General features: G+C 42.1%; 1 protein-coding gene across 2 annotated transcripts in view; it reads left to right on the forward strand.

Annotated features, from left to right (window-relative positions):
• AK5 (adenylate kinase 5) overlaps positions 1–19,757 on the forward strand; it is a 234,247-nt gene extending 214,490 nt beyond the window's left edge. For both annotated transcript variants that reach the window (XM_073234163.1, XM_017679701.3), the window contains exons 13-14: positions 344–532; positions 18,490–19,757. In XM_073234163.1, coding sequence (XP_073090264.1) covers positions 344–532; positions 18,490–18,558 — 258 coding nt within the window. In that variant the 3' untranslated portion in view covers positions 18,559–19,757. The remainder of the gene's footprint in view (positions 1–343; positions 533–18,489) is intronic.
• The last annotated feature ends 270 nt before the right edge of the window (positions 19,758–20,027 follow it).

Consider the following 20,027-nt stretch of genomic DNA (forward strand, 5'->3'; position numbering starts at 1 on the left):
GAGAAGGATGGGAAGACTGGGGAGAAGGAAACCAGGGAAGGCTTGGGAGGAAACGCACACGCATGCGGAGGACAGATTGTGGCTGCACTGGGAGCCATGTTACATGATCCCTGTACTATGTGAGGTGACACCAGCAGAGGGTCACAAGCAGCTGGGAGGCAGCACAAGGAAGGCCACTGGTCTGGGAACAGGGAACTGTGAAGTCCGGTCCCAGCGCTGCCATGATGTTCTGGGACCTTGAGAGGACACAGGAGGCCAAGAAAGGAAAGAACTAGAGGTCCCAGGCCTTTCTAGAAATTGCAGAGTGGAATTTCTGACCGTGTTGTGTTCCCCCACCCCCCAGATTCGAGACCCACACTTGGTGATCGGTATGGACTGCTCAGCAGACACCATGACTGACCGCCTTCGCCGGAGGAGCCAGGGCAGCCCACACGCCGACGATAGCACCGCCATCGCCAAGCGCCTGGAAACCTACTACAGAGCATCCATCCCTGTGATGGCCTACTATGAGACGAAAACACAGCTGCGTAAGGTGAAGCGCTTCACTTTCCTCCTCCAAAATAAGCCGATTACCCCCCCCCTTTTTTTTTTGAGAGAAGAGAAAAAAATGGGAAATTTTTGGTTAAGGGGTCTGGGAATTAGAGCTGCATACGGTTGCAGAATTTGGGCCAAAATGTAGGTCCCTGGCTTTCTCCACTTTTGTATCAATCAAAATTAAATATCTGTCATCACATGGACCATGGAAAGTTGGTCATACAGTTTTCAAAGATGCCATTATAGTTGCTGAAAAGAGCTCCTTTTCTCCATAAAAGAGGGAGGGAGGAAGGCACAGATGAGGCCTAAGTTTCGCCTTCTAGACCTCAGCTGACCGGAATGATCCAGAAGGCCTCTTCTAGATCTGAGAGTCAAGGACTGGAATTCTAAATTTTTACACAGCTCACAACTGGCACTTGGCTCCTTTGCCTCAAATTTTTTGCATTAATTAATGTTATCGAGAGAAGCAGCATATGGGGCTAGCAGAGCAGGAAATTAGGTGAAACAATAAAAATACTGTGAGGAAATGAGTGGTGCCAGTGTAATGTCAACTTAATGATCATGAGCCATAATCCATGCTGAGTCACCATTAACTTCATGAATGTGGGAAAGCTACCCAGTCCCCATTCATTTACTCATTTAATAACCATGTAGCAAGCATTCTCCATGGCCATCCATTGCCCTAGTAGTTTGGATGAGGTTCTTGCCTGCCAGAGCTTAGGGTTTTAGTGTGGGAAAAAAATCAAACCTGTGACCACAATATGGGGTCAAAGCAAGCTCAGAGTGAGTTCAAGAACCCCTGAACCCAGTCTTGGGGGAAATGTATTGAGGAAGGTCGCTGCGGAACTAAGCTGAGCCTCAAGCTGGGAAGGTTGTGCAGGGAGCAGGGCACTCCATACGGAAGGAGCCCCAAGTGAAAAACGTCAGAGGGACAAGTGACTCAGCTTGGCTGTGACATAAAGTGCCAGGAAAAGAGAGACATGAGGTGGGAGTGGAGAGGCAAGCCAGGACCAGATCAAGATGAACCTTATATAACAGAGAATAACTGTCCTGGAGCTGATCGGAACTAGCAAAGGGGACAGACACCATCAGGGTTTTCATTTAGAATGCTCAGTTCCAACAGCGTCGTGAAGAATGGATCCCAGGAAGGCAGAGCTAGGTGGCCACAGTGGGGGCAGGAGCAGCATTCAAGGAACAAAATCCTGAGGACCTAAAGCAGAAAAGGGAAAGTAGACATTGACTCTCTGCTCTTCACAGGAGGTTCATAGAAGACATCAATTAATAAATAACAAACTTGTCTCTGAGGCAGCTACGTTATCGATTCCTCGGGGAAAACCATTGATAATGAATTCTTACCTTCTAAACCTGTTAATGGTCCATTTTCTAGAATCCTAAAAACTTATCTCTGGGTACAGAAGTCTGAAAGGTGCCCCTTGACTTAAACAGGAATGTCAAATATATGACATGAGAACCATTATCCCCAGTCTCCACATCCGCACAGATACTGCTGAGCCGTCATGGCGCACCTTCCTGCAAATGCGACACCCTGAAGCGGCCTCCGAGTGTTTGCTAGCACAGCACTCCAGGCAGCTTCTGCCGAGTAACAGGACTTGACATGCAAAATAAAACCTATTTGCTGTGCTTCATGTAACCTCTGCCACATAAAACACAGTCTTCGATTTTTTTAATAATCGAAATACATACAGTAAAATGCACAAATCTTAGTGTACAGCTTGATGAATTTTCACATGTGTATACACTCATGTAACCATCACCCAAATCACGATATCAAACATCTTCAGTAATTTCTTTCTCCTTCATTTAGTTCACCCACCCTCTCCCTCCTCTCTCCTATGGCAACCATCAGCTGTTTTCTGTATCTGAGTCTATTTCTATTTTGTTTGTTTTGTTTTTTAGATTCCAAATATAAGTGAAATCATACGGTATTTGTCTCTGACTGACTGATTTCACTGAGCATAATACCCTCTAGGCCTATCCATATTTGTCACAAATGGCAACATTTCATTCTTTTTATGGCTGAATAATATTCCATTGTATGTATGTACCACTTCTTTTTTATCCATTCACCTTTCAATAGGTTGCTTCTATCTTGGCTACTGTAAATAATGCTACAATAAACATAGGGGTGCATCTTTCTTCTGGAGTTAGTGATTTTGTTTTCTTTGGGTAAATTCCCAGAAGTAGAAGTGCTCGGTTGTATGGTATTTCTATTTTTAGTTTTTTGAGAAGCCTCTATACTGCTTTCATAGTGGCTATACCAATTTACATTCCCACCGCAGTGTAGAAGGGTTCCCTTTCCTCCACATCCTTGACAACACTTGTTATTTCTTGTCTTGTTGATATTAAGCCACTCTGACTGGGGTGCAGTGGTATCTCATATCTCAGCTGTGGTTTTGATTTGCATTTCTCTGAAGATTAGTGATGTTGAGCATTTTTTCATGTGTCTATGGAGACTTAGATGTCAAGCAAACTCAAAGTGCATAATATAGGAGCTGGGTCTTAAAAATTCTGGGTTGCAAAGGCCTTTCCAAGATTAGTGATTTCACCTTCTATGTGTGAAAGAAAATTTCTTCCACTTTCAAGAGTTGTAGAGGTGAGGAAACCCCTAAGTAATCCAGAGTTTAACCACTTTCAGAGTCAGAAAGTCCCTTTTATCCTCTCTTGTCTTACTACAACCTAAATTTTACATATTCACAGATGATTGGTACATGGATGCAGAGCTAACCGAGTACTTAGATAAATCTGAGTTCCAGAATCCTCTTTAGAAATAACTAAGCCAGTGGGAAAGGAAGTTTCCAGTCCCATTTTGTTCATCTCTTCAGCTTCTGCTGCATTTTGGAGATGTTGGCAGCTGGGTCCACAGTGAGGTAACATTTATGATCCACTTCACAAATATTTAAAACCATAGCAGCCCTGCCTCCGGAACAGGGCGGCTCCAGCGCTCAGGTCTCACAAAGGGCTTCTCAGACGAACCTGTTTTGTGCCACTGCTCTGCCCCGGGCTGTCCTCTACCAGCGCAGCTGTGAAGATAATAAGCCTCCTCCCACACCTAGTGCAGAGACAGCCAGGGCCCAGTGCTAGGCCCAGAGAGGTGAGAAATGTTTGTGGGGGTCTGCCAGCAACTCAGTTACAGGAGGAGGAATGGAGAAGCCGGTGGGGGGAGACAGGTTTGTTTCCATTAGAGAAGGAAAATGCCTCTGTCCCTTTATGCTCTATGGCCTCTGGGCTTCTGCCACATCTTCGTGCAACAGCTTAACCTAACCCTGGTTTCTAAGTGACAGCTTGGTCTTATTTCTATGTGCTCATTAGATTGTTAGATTGTTAGCACCTCCCCCAATCTTGTTGGCTTATTGCACCGAAGGCAGGGCTGCTCACCGTCCAGGTAGGCTCCTGGATCATTTCAGGAGTTTTCTTAGAACTAGTTTTCTTAAAACTAGTCTTTACCACACTAGGTAGGGGTGATGAATGCACTCCCTGATGCAAGTGAGATAGCTCAGTGATATTTATTTAGGATTTAGGGCCCTGCCATGGTTCAGCCTGGAAATACACCAGCCTCCACAAGCACTTCACTCAGGCCTCAGTGGTGCCCAGTTGTGCTTACATGAAATCTATCTGCTGACATCCCTGCCTAATGACATAAGCCATTTTGGTACCAACTAACCAAAAAAGAAAAAAAAAGTGCTATGAAATTTCAAGCAAAGCAGTATTTTTACAGCCACTGCTTTATTCTTTATGCCCTTATTATGCCATCATTATACTGCAAACTTAGAACTTCTTGTAACAAAAACCAAGGGATAGAGGTATATGTGATACAACACATCCCCTGACTTTGCAATATTTTCTACCCTCTCATAAAGCCAGCTTGGCTCTGCATCTAAGAATTGGAACAGAGCTTTTTGTCCATTCAACTCCCTCACTCCATGCACTCAGGGCAGACAGCATTAATCAACTGCAGCGCTTCTTTCCTGCTCAGTCTTGACTCTGCCTCAGAAGCCTTCTCAATACAGCAGTATGATAGTCACTAGAGTTAACCCAAAAGAGGAAGCTTTTTTTTCACCTTGAATGAGAGAATTCATTATTGAAAAAGTAATTGAAATGTAGCATTTCAGCATAAAAAGAACAGTAACTGGCCAAAGACTCCGTGGTAGAGAAAATAGTACCCTGGGCATCAGAAAGCCTGAGGCACAGAGGTGTGGATGAGCTTGGTGAATGTGAATGAGCCATTTCACTGCTTAACCTCTCAGTTCTTCATCCTAAAATAAGATGGGTGGACAGAATATGATCTAGAATCCTCTCCATGTCTATCACTCCATGATACTTGGGGAAATACTATTTTCTAACCATAAAAGTAACACATACTTGTCTTAGAAAATATAGAAAACTCTATTTATAGGTAGTCCCACACTCAGAGGCAACTATTCTGGAGTATTTTCTCCAAATCTTTCTGCTATGAATTTTTCAAACATGATTGTGACCATAGACACACTGACTAGGACAACTTGGTTGTAGGTGATGTAACAGGCGCCAACTCCAGCTGGCCTAATCTGAATCACAGAACTTAATTGCCAGGTGATTCGACCCAAGGCTGAAACAGTAGGTCCAGGAAGGCTGAGGGCCAGGCTCCCTCCACTTCCCCACACGCGTCTTCTCCTTCTCTCTCCCATCCAGATTTTTCTCTTTCTCTGATCCAGGAGCGAGAATATGGCCACCCTGCTGCTTTCACATTTACTTGTTGCCACAACAGTTCCAAATTCCAGAGGGAAACTCTCTGATTGGACTCGCTTTGCTCAGGGTGTCCTCCCAGGTCCTCTCAGCTATGTCCAGGCAGCTAGGGTCCCACGGGGCTTTTTCTAGTGTTCTGAGGATATTTTTTGAGTGCAAATTACATGTCAGATATTGTTCTTGGTGCTGGGGACACAGCAGGAGACAAGACAGACAACGTTCCTCTAAAAATAGAAAAATAGTAGACAAGAAAGTGAAATAATTGCTAATAGGAGTGCTCTAGAAATAAAACAAAATTGAGTGAGTTGCTGGGGTGGGCATTTTAGATGGGTGTTTGGAAATTCTCTGAGGAGGCAGCATTTGAACTAAGACCTGACTGATGCAAACATCATTGCCCAGGACTCTTCACTGGGAATTGGTGGGGCACGAGGTATTCCCAGAAGAGAAGGGTTTGTTATGAACAGGAAGAAACCCCAGAAATAGCTCTTTTTTCTGCTAAGTATAAAAGTAACAATTACTTTTAAAAAGAGAAACAAACTAGACAATTTAAGATTATAAAGATAAAAATTATCCAGAATTCTTCCACCCAAAAATAAGCACTAATAAACATGTTGATATATTTTCTTAATTTGTTTTTCTCCGTGTTTTATATACTTTTTGCTCATAGTGTAAGCATTCCAGAAACAGCCCACGTCATAGATAGAGGGCCTGATAACAGATCTGTCCCTGTGTTATTTATTAGTCTTAATTTAAAAAAGAAAAAGAAAGGCTCATGACTCATTAAATATGCATTTTACAAATGCAGAAAATCAAGTTCCTTGGCAACTCTGCTTTTGTAAAGGAGAAAATAATTTTTTTTCCAGCAATGCTTCTGCAGTGTCCCAACTTCATAAATAGTTTAGCCATTTTTAGTAAGTCCTAAAATACAACAGTACCCATTATTGTCCTGGGTAGTCATCCAACCTGGTGGGAGACTTCCTGTGCACTGAGGGATAGAGAATGAGAAGTGCAGTTCCTTGTACTGCCGTGAAAGGAGTGGAAGCAGAGGAAGCACCATAGGTCAGATCTCACCCCTTGGATGCAAAATCTACTTGATAGCCCTTAATTGACTAGATTCTCAAGTGGGTCTAACAAGTAAAGGAAAACCCAAAATTTCTTTTATACCTTCAATTTTCTATACTGAATTCTTAATTTCGATTCTCCTTTCAGATGGCTAAAGTAATCCGACTAATTTTTAGTTCAATTTCTCTGTGACTATCTGGGAATGTTATTATAGTAGCTTTACACACAATTGACTGTTTCACTGTATATAAAAAATTAGGTCATGTTTTAAATAAATCAGTAATTTCAAGCACATAGATTTGTGTAGGAAAAGGCAGAGACAAATTTGGAAGTAAACTTTTCAACTGATATTTTAAAGATTTTTTTTCCATGTAATGAAAAACTTGTGTCCAGATATAGGTCTGCTTTCACTGACTTTTCACTGGCATAGACACACTTTTTTAAACTCAAGGAAGTTTTCTGTAATTATTTTTTAATTATTTCTTATGTACCACTGTTTCTTGTTTTTCCTCAAAATTCCTCAAAAACACAAAATTCCTGCATCTCCACTCTCTTCTTTCTTTACCAGCTTTGTCCAGTGGAAATATGTTAGCCATATATGTAATCTTAAATTTCTAGTAGCCACACTTAAAAAAAAAAGAAAAAAAGAAACAGGTGGTATTAATTTTATACAAGTTTTTGAAGTCACTAATGTATTTGCACTGACAGCACCTCTCAGTTCAGAGTAGCTACACTTCTAGTGCCCAGGAGCAACATGTAGCAGTGACTGCTGTATCGGAGGGCACAGTTCTATATCCATAACCTACTGTGTCATTTTTCATTTTTTTGTTGTGTTCTAGGAAAAATCTCAAATCTGCCTTCTACATTACCAATTCGTTTTTTCAGACCATCATTCCTGCTCACTAGTTACCAATATTGTTTTTAATTCTCAGATACATTTTGTTTACCTTAGCTTATTCTTTTCATTTCATCTATTGTCTTTTCAGTCAAAGCCTGTTCTCATTTCATGACTTTCTGTTTTTATTTCAAAGCAGCCAGGTCTTCCTATATATTGTTTAAACTACCAACAGTATACATTAACTGTCCCTCCTGTGTGCTCTTCTAGTTCTGCTTCTTTTTCCATCGTTGTATTTATCATGCTTTGTTATAATTATTTCTTTACTTTACTGCAGCTACCAATAGCAAGTAGATTCTCTGGTGAGAAAAATTATGTCTGTCTGGTTCACAGCTCTATCCCCAGTGTGTGGCATATTGCCTGGCACAAGAAATAAAAAGGTACTCAATAAACATTTATTATTGAGTATTCAAAAAAATTATTTTACGTTTTTCTAGTGTTTTCATTATATGACTTCCACAGGTCTTCTCACCTGAATCACTGGAATAGTGTGTCCCTTGACTGTTTCTGTAGGTTTTTTTCCCCCAGAAACCTCAGTTTAATTATACTCATCATCTATCCTGGTTGTCTGTTGCTGTGTAACAAAGCACCCCAAAATTTAGTGGCACAAAACCACCACCATTATCTGATACTTGTGGCTTCTGTGCCTTAGAAGCAGCACAGTGGGATGGCTCTCCTCTGCTTCATGGAGTGTGGGCCTCAACAGGGACATCTCAACAACTAGGGCTGCTGTGTGCATTTCAAAGACAGTTCTTCATTCATATGTCCAGCAGCTGAGCTGGGATGGCTCAGTTGGAACTCTTATCGGGAGTGTCCACATGTGGCCTCCCTAAAATGGCTTGAGTCTCTCACAAAATTGCTCCTGGGCTCCAAAGGTGGTGCCTCAGTGAGAGCCTCCAGGGAGTGAATGTTCCAAGGGAATAAGGCAGGAGCTGCATAGCTTCTTGTAACCTAGACTAGGAAGTCACACAGTGTTGCTTCATGTATATTCTCCTGATTACAAGGATGTCACTGAAGCTAGCCCAAGTTCAGGGGAAGGAGATTATATTTGATCTCTTGATTATGTGAGCGGCAAGTTTATACTCAGAAGAATATATGTGTGTGGGGGGAGATATTGTTGCAGCCATCTTTGGAAGCTGTAATCTGCTACAACCTGCGAATCAGGATGAAGGTGGAAGGGAGCTCCCCAGACCCACAGGGTGTGCAGATTATCAGTTCATCTCATTTCATGTGCCATAGAGTATTGGTGGCACTCAGCACTGATCACACGCAGATCTCATGCTGGAAGGCACACAGGTATACTGCCTCTCCTCTAGTCTCCAGCATCCAGGACGCTCACACCTGATGTGGAATTTGGGGGCTGAGGCATGCTGGATAGGAACTGCTACCACCGCAAGGTGCTCTTGCCACTAGGCTCTCCCTGCCGGCTCCTCTGTGCAGGACTGGTCCTCCAAGCCCCCTTGTCTCCTCAGTTGTTCTCTGAGTAATACAGTCTTAAGTTAGATTTAGAAAAAGATGTCCTGGTGGGGCACAGGGGAAACCAACTCTTGCCTTTAAAAGTCATGACCACATAGCAGAAGGAAAGATGCCTGTTCTTTGGTTATTTTCTAAATCAAGAGCAAATTACAGAATATAGTTCCATTCACAGTCCCCATTTTCAGATCTCCTGTGATGATTCACCTTTTCCTGGGTCTCCATGGGTATTGCCTGGGTATCTCTGTGGGAAGCTGAGAGAGGCTATTTTAAGGACACTTCCAGATCCCAGGCTCCGGAAGGTAAGGGGGTGGTGGGCTCCCTTGAGACCGTCTGAAGATCAAATAGGCTAATGGACAAGAACATTAACAGTAGTCCTCACGGTGCTACATTTGCCAAGTGTTCACAGTGGTGGCTGGGACTCAATTTATTTCAAAGGATTTTTTCTCAAGTTACTAAAGTAATAAATACTCACTATAATAAGAGTAAAGATGTATATATAGGAGTAGAGGTGTGTGTGTGTGTGTATAAAACAATGCTCCTTCCAAACTTACTCCCCACAGATAACCAGTGTGAACAGTTTGTTGTGTATTTTCCTACTCCACCCCACTCCCTCCTTTTCTCTTTCATTGTCTTCCTCTATGTCTGTGTGTCTCTCTCTCACATCAACCTATCTTCTGTGTATAAATACATACTCCCTATGGTGGAGAGTTCTGATTTTATGAAAATACTACCATCCCTGTATAAATTTATCTGAAACATCTGGAAGTCAATACATTTGACAATCATATTTTGTTTTTAATAGTTCTGTAGTAGTCCATAACATGGATATTCTGTAGTTAATTCAATGGATTTGTTTCTAGTTTGGTTGTATTTGTCTACTCCTAACAACTATGCAGTAAACAAAAAAGGCTTTATTTATAGGGTTTTGTTTTAGTAGAAAAGACTGCTGTGCTGTTTTAAGCAGAGGCTTTTTTTTAACCCATTCATCTCCACTTCTCTGTCTCTCCATGTTGCCTTGAAAAGAGTTCTTTGAATATAGAAAAGTTTGAGGTTTCCCAGCTCTGGGATGCATGGCCCCTTTCATCAATGTCCCACCTCAGCTGAGCTGACCTCCCACTTCTGAGTCCAAAGCCTTCCCAGACTGAATATGGACCTGCCCAGATTTAGTGCCACTAGCACTAAATCTGGATTTAGAGACAACCCTCCCTCCTGCCTGCCGGCCCAGAAAAAATAAGGTGCATAACGGGGAAAGTGACTTTGAGAAGCCCAAGGTGTGTCCTCTCAGTTGACAAATGAGGCATAAATCTTCCATCTGTCCCTGAAAGACTTAAGAACTCAGTCTTTATGACTGTGCTTGAAACAGTTTTCTCTCCACTCTGCTCCCTTCCTGTCAGCCTGCACCAGGCTTCTGTAAAGAGCTTGTGATTCGATACTATATTCTTTGCACCCCTGTAGTCCTGTTGATATGGGTTGTGCTCACTGAGTGTTTGTATCCTCCCAGAACAGCCTGCAGAGAGAACTCCAGACCTTTGTACTCGTCGGTACACATTCTTGCTTTTCTTCCTCTGCGGTTGCTTTACTCAACAGGGCAGGTTGCCTGTGCCCATCTCAGGGCACTCTCTCCTCTGGGCTTCACGTTGACTCAGAGCTCCCAGGAGCCACTGCCATGGAGTCAACCAGCAGAGAATTGGTGCTCTTCCGTCTAGTCCTTGACATGCTCAGCAAACATTCATGGGGCATCTCTAATGTCCAATGCATGGTGCTTAATGAAAGGATCAAAAGGAAAAGAGACACATGAAACTCTGCATCCACAGTTGAGCCTCAAACAATGTGGTGGACAGGGGCACTGACACATGAAACTCTGCATCCACAGTTGAGACTCAAACAATGTGGCGGACAGGGGCACTGACCCCTGCACAGTTGAAAATCTGCATATAACTTTGGACTCCCCAAAACTTAACTACTAACAGCCTACTGTTGACTGGAAGCCTTACCGATAACATAAGTAGTCAATTAACACATATTTTGATGTTATGGGTATTATATGCTATATTCTTACAATAATGTAAGCTAGAGAAAAAAATATTTTTCAAATTGTTACAAATATCCAAAAAATGTTCCAATATATTTATTGAAAAAAACCCCATATAAGTAGACCCATGCAGTTCAAACCCACATTGTTCAAGGGTCAACTATATATAGTAATAGGATTTATAGCATGTCCCGGATCTTTGGGAGTACAGAGCTTGGGGCTGGGAAGATAAGTTAAGGCTTCAGAGAATGAGGATATCTGAGCTGGGTCCTGAAGGATGAGTTCAAGTTCATGACATTAAAGGGGGAAAAGCAAAGGCCCTGACACACAGAAGAGCCCACTAAAGTGAGCGCCAGATATAGGGCCAAGCAGAAGCATGATGGGGGTGGACCATACTGAACAGCAGGCTGGGACAAAACTGTGACAGGCCTGGGATCCAGTCATTCATTCTTCCTTCCTTCAACACACTGCCTAGACCAGCATTGCCCCATAGAATATAATCTGGGCCACACATTTAAAACTTCCTAGGAGTCACATTAAACAAAAAATATTTTTTTGAATGAAATGAACTTAATATATTTAATTTAACTTTGCACATCCCAAGTATTATTTCAACATGTAATCAATATAAAAATTACCAATGAGATATTTTTATATTCATTTTTAAGATGTCTTCAAAATGTGGTAGTTAGCATATCTTAATTCAAATGATAAATTTTCACCATAAGAATTACAATTGTTATTTGAATTTCATAAAATTTGTGATTGAAAAAGTAGAGTTCACATACCCGTTTTTCCAATATATTTTTTAATTTTCTGATAACTGAGTCACATACCAGTTTTAAGAGTTACATTAATTTTAATTACATAGTATTAAAAATTCCATTCCTCATTTGTACAAGCCACCCCTGCAGTATTAGAAGCCACCTATGACTACTGCTTTGCACAGCACTGTTCTAGTCTAGCTGGGAAAACTTGAACTAAACACTGCAGGCAGCAGAGGGAACCACTGAATAAGTTTAAACAGGGAGATGACTGATCATATGTTCCAGGAAGGTCAATTTTTAGAAGTTTTTTTTTCATGTCTGTGAAAAGATCTACTAATCAAATTTAAGCTTCAAGTAGAATTGGGAGAAAGAGGAGAAAGAAGGAAAGATGGTACCATGTAACATTTTAAATGGACAACCCTCATACTTTGGGAGAAGCTATTAATGTGCAGATTAAATCATCCTTAGGTTGTTGCTAAAGCTTGCTTTAAGCTCTCTAAAGTAAAGGTACATACAGTCCTTCTTTGTATGACTTTGGCAAGGAGAAATGTGTGGCCTAACCAGGTATGTGACATGGATGACTCCCCAGGAGCAGTCTTTTCCATACCCCCAACTTTTGAAAAATGCATTAAATGATTGTCACCAGACACGCACAGGTGATGCATATTCAGGGCTTCATCTTTGCTGAGCCACTGCTGCTCTCCGCAGGCAGTGAGGGGTCCCTGTGGTGTGCAGCTCTGTCTGGTGTAGCAGAGGACAAGATGAGAAGAGGAAGGAGGTGGCATACACAGTAATCATAAACCACCAGTGGCAGCATGGATTTGTCCCAGAGGCACCATGGCACCAACACAAGAAATACAAAACTGAAACTCAAGCAGTGTTTTCAACAGTGTGGGAAAATTCAAGAAAAACACAGCTAGATCGGGGCAGTGTTTAAACCAGCCAACTGTTTGATGGTTTACAAATTCATAAAACTAAAGAGGAAGAACAGACAAAATGCAACTGCCAAAGCAGTGTACCCGCTTTCCTAATTTAGAAACATGTTCCACTGACTGCTGGGAAGCATTATTGTTGACAGCTCTCTTTGGAGAAGTCAAGTGAAAACTCTCAAATTTAATCATGTTTCCTGTTCACTTACTATTCACCATTTTATTTTATTTTAGTTTAATTAAGGTATCCTTGATATACAATCTTATGCTCAGGTTTCACATGTACAACATCGTTGTTACTACATTCCCCCCTATTATCAAGTCCCCCCCACATACCCCATTACAGTCACTGCCCATCAGTGTAGTAAGGTGCTATAGTGACTACTTGTCTTCTCTGTGCTGTTCTCCCTTCCCTGTGACCCCCTACATTATGTGTGCTAATTATAATGCCCCTTAATCCCCTTATTCCTCCCTTCCCACCCTCCCTCCCTCCCTATCCCCTTTCCACTTGATAACCACAAGTCCATTCTTGGGTTCTGAGAATCTGCTGCTGTTTTGTTTCTTCAGTTTTTGCTTTGTTGTTATACTCCACAGATGAGTGAAATCATTTGGTACTTGTCTTATTTCACTGAGCATAATACCCTCTAGCTCCATCCATGTTGTTGCAAATGGTAGGATTTGTTTTCTTCTCATGGCTGAATAATATTACATTGTGTATGTGTACCACATCTTCTTTATCCATTCATCTACTGATGGACACTTAGGTTGCTTCCATTTCTTGGCTATTGTAAATAGTGCTGCAATAAACATAGGGGTGCATATGTCTTTCTGAAGCAGGGATCTTGCTTTCTTAGGGTAAATTCCTAGGAGTGGAATTCCCGGGTCAAATGGTATTTCTATTTTTAGTTTCTTAGGGAACCTCCATACTGCTTTCCACAATGGTTGAACTAATTTATATTCCCACCAGCAGTGTAGGAGGGTTCCCCTTTCTCCACATCCTTGCCAGCATTTGTTGTTCCTTGTCTTTTGGATGGTGGCCATCCTAGCTGGTGTGAGGGGATATCTCATTGTGGCTTTAATTTGCATTTCCCGGATGATTAACGATGTGGAGCACCTTTTCATGTGCCTGTTGGCCATCTGAATTTCTTCTTTGGAGAATTGTCTGTTTAGATCCTCTGCCCATTTTTTTAATCAGGTTATTTGCTTTTTGGGTGGTAAGGCGTATGAGCTCTTTATATATTTTGGATGTCAACCCCTAATTGGGTATGTCATATATGAATATATTCTCCCATACTGTAGGATGCCTTTTTGTTCTACTCACCATTTTATTTTTAAAAATCTTTTCTACAGTGATCACTTCCTGCAGGATTTTATATTTAGTCTTGGACAAGAAAGCTAAGTTCTTAAAGTCAGAAGCAAATCCACATACCTAGTTTTCAGTTAAATACATTACAACCTCAAACATTCTGACTTTGCTGATTCACAATTGGAGATCTTTTGGGAATAGCACATCATAAAGCCTTCTTTTACTACTCATGGGAGAACAGGGTTGCAATAAGTTAATATGAGCATTGATGATGGAGCAAAATCTTTTACCATATATTGGAGGACATCTTATTTTCAAGTTGCACAATTGCTGAGGAATTCCCTTCATACAAAACAACAGATAATGCTAATTAACACAGCCTTGTAATGCAAGGGTGTTAAAACTTGCATCGTTACGTGTTAATTTTGCGAACTGTGAATAGTTCTGTAACTTAGAAAGCACTTAGGTAAGTTGGTCTTGCCTATTTCCTTTGAGTTACAGTTATATATGAAAATACAAAAGCCACTTACTGTTCTTTTAAAATACTCTCCATGTAGAAATTAGATGAGCAGGGGGACCAGAGACCTCATGTACCTCCCATTGATATGGACAGTGTAAGCAATAAGCCAAGTGCTTGTGGATTTATAGCTTCCTATCCACCCTGGCAAGAGTGGGCAGCCGGATAGGGAGCGGCGACAGTCACGTGACAAGTCCGTCCTTCCTCCCAGGGTTCAGTAAGGCCAGAGGAGTGACTGATCAGCAGGCTGTAGCCATGGCAGACTTGCTGAAAAGGGATGTGAGAATAGGCAGCCCATGGCCCACCCTGTGCTTACAGCTGCTAAGGTGTTCTGCAGCAATAAAAGGATGGGGATGTCTTCTACATGAGTGAACCTTGAAGCATATGCTAAATGAAAGAAACCAGTCACAAAAAAACCAAAAAAAAGTGTGCTTCCACTTAACGAAAAATGTCCAGAATTGGCAAATTGGTGGAGGAGCACCCTCATCCCAACCTGGTTTCCTGGGAACTCTGGGTGCCTGTATGCCTTTGTGAACGCTGCTCTGCCCACAAAGAAGGCTGGTGTTCTACATTAACCTCACTTTCCTACCTCTTCCTCTAGGCCCAGGTTCACCAGTCACACCAAACTAACTGAACAGTCCTGTGACAGGTCATGCCCACTAAATGTGGTTAGATTTGGAAGAGCAGAGCATCTCAGAGCAGGCACCAAGCCAGGCGCGTCCCGGCCCCCAGCTCTAGGGCAGTGCCAGGTACCCGTGCTCTTCACACAGGGCTCTTCTCCTTACATGCAACCTTTTTGAAACTTTTCTAAGTATATTTGATGCACAATATAATAGTTTTAGTGCAACAAAGTGCACTTTTTTTTTAACGAGCATTTGTCAAAAATTTTTCCGTCAGTCAAACACAGTACCAACTCATTCCTTAAAAACTCTCACATGACTCCCCATTATTCTCAGGAAATAGAGTGTATAAGCCTCATACATGTTTGCCAGTCCAGCTTCACCCATGCTACTCCACCAAATTCAACCATTCAGCCATGTTGAACTGGTAGATGTAATACAATGTCAACAAGTGCAAGCATTTCTCAGAGACATGGGTTTGAACCAGGTCTCTGCAACCTAGCTGTATGACCTTGGGCAATTCATCTTTCAGAGCCTCAGTTTTGTCATCTGTGAAATGGGGATAACAATCACTGTCTTCTAAGATGGTCATTAGAATTATCCTGTTGTTTAACAAGTATTTATGCTGGGGGGGCGGGAGGGCAGGGAGCAAGGGAAGGGAGGGGGCGATGGTGAGAGGGAAGAGCCAGCCGGGAGGGAGCCCAGTATGGAGGGAGGGAGGGAGCAAAGCCAGGATGGGAGACTGAGAGGAGGGCAGGGGAGGGGGAGGGAAGGGAGCTAGTGAGCAAGGGTAGAAGAGAAAAAAATGAAGAAATGCACTTATGCTTTGTTCATGGTAAAGTCTGTGACTGTGATGCTGCTGCTCATCGCTCTCCTCAGGAAGCCCCCCTGCCCCCCAGCACGGCGGTGCCCCTTCATCCATGTTCCTGTGCTCGTCTCCCGCCAGTGCCCATTCCTCCTGATGGTCTGTCTCTGCCCTTGCGCTGTGAGCTCAAGATCAGAGCCTTTGTGTCTTATTTGATGTGGTGTCTCCAGCACATAATACGTTGTTAGGACCCAGGAAGTGTTCCTTCATTGAAAAGAAAAGGAAGGAGAGGAGGGGCAAGGCGGTGTGCCAGGCGCTGTGAGAGACGTGAACAGGGCCCTGCCCCTGCCCCCCAGCCAGGGAGGCAGGGCTCCGGGGCCACCTTGCTGCTCCTGTAAGGATCAAGTATGACACTGTTAGGAGGGCTTGGGGGCACTTAACCTGTAAGTTTTGCTCTTCATTGTCTCCTCATTGTGAGCTACACCATACATATGGGAATGCATAAAAGAAGCATGGTAGTTTGAAGAAGTGCAGTTTGAAGAATGATAAAAGGAATATACAGGGCAAATAGAAGAGAAACCCAAAGGTTCTCCCCTCCACGTGTCTCTCCTGATCACATCTTCCTTCCCTTCCCAAGACACAGCCACTAGCTTCTCTTTATGGCTTTACCATCTCTGTATGGACTCCTAACCAGTATAATTTGGCTCTGTTTATTCCTGAACTTTATATAAATTGAATCACACTGCATCCATGTTCTTTTGAGGCTTTCTGCTTTCCCTCAACTTTGACATTAATCCATGTTGTTAAATGTAACTGTAGTTTCTTCTTTTTCCCTCTTTACTATAGTATTCTATTCTGTAATAATGCCACAATTTATCCATCTACTGCTGATGGACTTCTGCGATTTTTTTGTATGGGGTTATGACAAGCAACACTTCCATAAACATTTGTTGTATCTATCTTCTGGGATATTTAAATGTCTTTTTCTTACTTCATTCTACCTCTGGAATCAGTTAAGCTCCTCGTGTTGTGAAATCGAAAATTATTTGCACAAAGAAGGTAGAGAGAGACTTGAGGAAATCAGTGTTTCTCCAAGTGTGGTCTAAGGTGACCCACATCAGAATCATCTGGGAATTTTGTCAAGTATGCAATTTAGGCCGAGTCCGAAACTACCAAAGGAAAACCTCTGGAAACAAAGCCTGAAAAAGCTTCATTTTAGCAAGCTCACTGCTACCCCCATCCACCCACCACCCGTCTCACGTGGGTCACGAGGCCTCTACTTCCTGTAAATGTTAAACGTGTGGTGGGACAAATCCCAGTGGGCAGCACAATGTTAGGAAACTTTGAAACAGGGGCCAGTAGTGACTTTGTGCCTAGGAAATCAGCTCCCTTCCTGCTTCCTGTTGTTGGCTCCCTGGGCAGGTCTATCAACAATCTCCAACTGGGTTCTGCTCTTAGCACACCTGCAGTGGGGGGGGGTGCTGTTTTTGCTGCTTCTCCACAGCCCCACCTCCCAACCTCTGCCTCTGCCCACCCGGCTCCACTCTAGCGCACTCACAAATCTCACTTTGACTAACTCCAAAGTCTTCCCATGACCCTGAAGAATATTTTCCCTCAGTAGGGCACCCAGTTGGTGGGGGTAGGGGTGTCTTAAATATTTTTTAGAGCAGTTTTAGGTTCACAGCAAAACCGAGCATTAAGTAGAGTTCTCATATAACCCCCATCCCCAAACAGCACAACCTCCCCGAATATCAACATCCCACACGAGAGTATATTAGTTACAACCATCAAACCTGTAACATGCCTTCACCGAAAGTGAAGCGTACGTGAGGGCTCACTCTTGGTGTTGCACATTCTTTAGGTTTTAACAAATGTACAATAACACCATTGTAGGATCACACAGAATAGTTTCACTACCATAAAAATCTGTTCCACTTGTCCGTTCTTCACTCCCTACAATCCTGATCCTGTCTCCATAGTTCCTTCCTTTTCTGGAATGTCATATATAGAGCACACAGCTTTTCAGACTGTCTTGTCACTGAGACGTATGTATTTAAGGTTCTGCCAAATCTCTTCATGGCTTGTTAGCTCATTTCTTTTGAGAGCTAAGTGGTATTCCTTTGTATGGATTACCACAGTTTATCCTCTCACCTAATGAAAGATACCTTGGTTGCCTCCAAGTTTTAGCAATTATGAACAAGGCTCCTATAAACAACCTTGTGGATTTGTTTCCAACTCCTCTGAGTAAATACCAAGGAGCACAATGGCTAAATCATTTGGTAAGAACCTAATTTTGCAAAAAACTGTCAAACTGTCTTCCAAAGTGGCTGTACCATCATGCACTCCCATCAGTGAAGAATAAGCTTTCCTACTGCTCTACATCCCTATAGCATTTGTTGTCAGTGTTTTGGATTTTGCCATTCTAATTAGTGTGTAGTGGTACTTCACTGTTTTAATTTAGGCACCTAGTTTTTTTTTTAGTAAATATATTTTTTGTTTTGTATCATTAATATACAATTACATGGGCAACATTGTGGTCACTAGATTCCCTCCATTATCAAGACCCCCCATATACCCCATTACAGTTACTGTCCATCAGCGTAGTAAGATGCTATAGAGTCACTACTTGTCTTCTCTGAAGGCACCTAGTTTGTCTTCACTTTCTTCTTTGTGGTTTTGGAATCTTGTGTTTTAAAATTTGGCACAGCAAGTTATAAGTAGATAATCTTTTTTACTATTAAAAAAGCCTCATTTACAAACATTTCTTAAGACTAACTTTCTCATTTTTTCTTCTTAAATGCAGATAAACGCAGAGGGGGCACCTGAGGAAGTTTTCCTTCAACTATGTACAGCTATTGACTCTATTTTCTGAAGGCAAAAATGCAGTGTGTTAAGAACAGACAGAAAAATACTGAAAGGTTCCTTCCCCTTAACACATTTCAAGTTAAATCTTTTGTTCCACCCTCCTCAAATCCCAACATAGCCGATTGCTTCCCAGCTTGACTTGGAAGGGGTCTGGAGATCATGCATGGTGTTATCTGGTATTATCCCACCTTTTCTTCATAACTCAGACAGCTGTCTGCACTCACAGCACATGCTTTTCTAATCATACAGGTTGCACCTCAAAGCCAGGTTCGTGTGTGACCAGTAGTGCATTGCCAGTCTGTCAGCTGGGTCCTCGAGACTCACTAGTCTATCATTTGGTTCTACTCTCATTAAACAGGGAGTGAGCACCCCCAACTCCCCATCCATCTTCTCTCTTCTCCCCAAGATTTCTATGCTGTTGCCTGATGAAGGCCCTTAATATGGGGGCTGGCCTGGCATCTTCTCTGGTAGTTGGCTGTTTCCTCAAGTCTCACCCACTGATAGCTCAGAGCCAGAGACTGGACTGACAAAATAACACCAATTGTTTATAAGAAATTTGATTAAATTTGAAAAATTTGACAAATAAAAAAATCTGACGTTGTGTATAGCTTTCCAAAACCGTAAAGCTCAGACTAGTCCCTAGTAACACTCTTCCATGCGGTTTTAGGAAACTAGCTACTTGGAATACTGTCAGAATGGCTAAGAGAACAAATTGGATAAATTGCCCAACCCAGTCTCTTCTTTACCTGACGGTGGAACTCAGCAATTACATATGAATACCCATGACCAGCTGTAACTTAAGACGCATGAGGTGACTTGTCTTTGCATCCACTAGACTCATATGTCAACTTACAGTTTTTATTTTAAATGATCACCTACTTATTGTTGCCAAGCAAGTAAGAAATACACTAACAAATCTGATGGGGTGGGGGAGGGGGGTTGGGGGGAGGGGGGCAGGTCAGCACATGGTGTGTAGCAGATCCCAGTGCTGTGTTTGTCTCGTACCAGCCTTTGCCAACCGGTATGTAAAATTGTTCCCTTGCATCAAACCAGTGAAGTCTAGGTTCTCTGTTGTGCTATCAGTTGCCAAATCAGAGCTTCTTATATATTCTACTGGAGTAACTGCATCTTCCATCCAGTCACTACAAAAGACCACAGTTTCAGTTTGCATGATTTTTCTTCCTTCAATGGTTGTGCAGAGAAGGATCCATTTCTGGGACAGAACTGTATTTTTAAAGTTTTTCTTTTTCTTAAAATGGGTATGTATAAAATAAAATAAGTGGAACACAGGATAACTCTTTTTCTATTTATTTGTAACTCACATCACTCTGGAAATCATTTGAAGCCTCATTCCAAACAGAATTAGAATCAAACACAATAATAGTTAAAATTTATAATATGCTCATATGGTTTTAATTTCGGCCATAGATCAGTTTTGAGCTATTACAGAGAGAACTCTCAGGGTATTCATGATAC

This window comes from Manis javanica, chromosome 4, assembly GCF_040802235.1.
Source record: "Manis javanica isolate MJ-LG chromosome 4, MJ_LKY, whole genome shotgun sequence".
Taxonomy (NCBI): domain Eukaryota; kingdom Metazoa; phylum Chordata; class Mammalia; order Pholidota; family Manidae; genus Manis; species Manis javanica.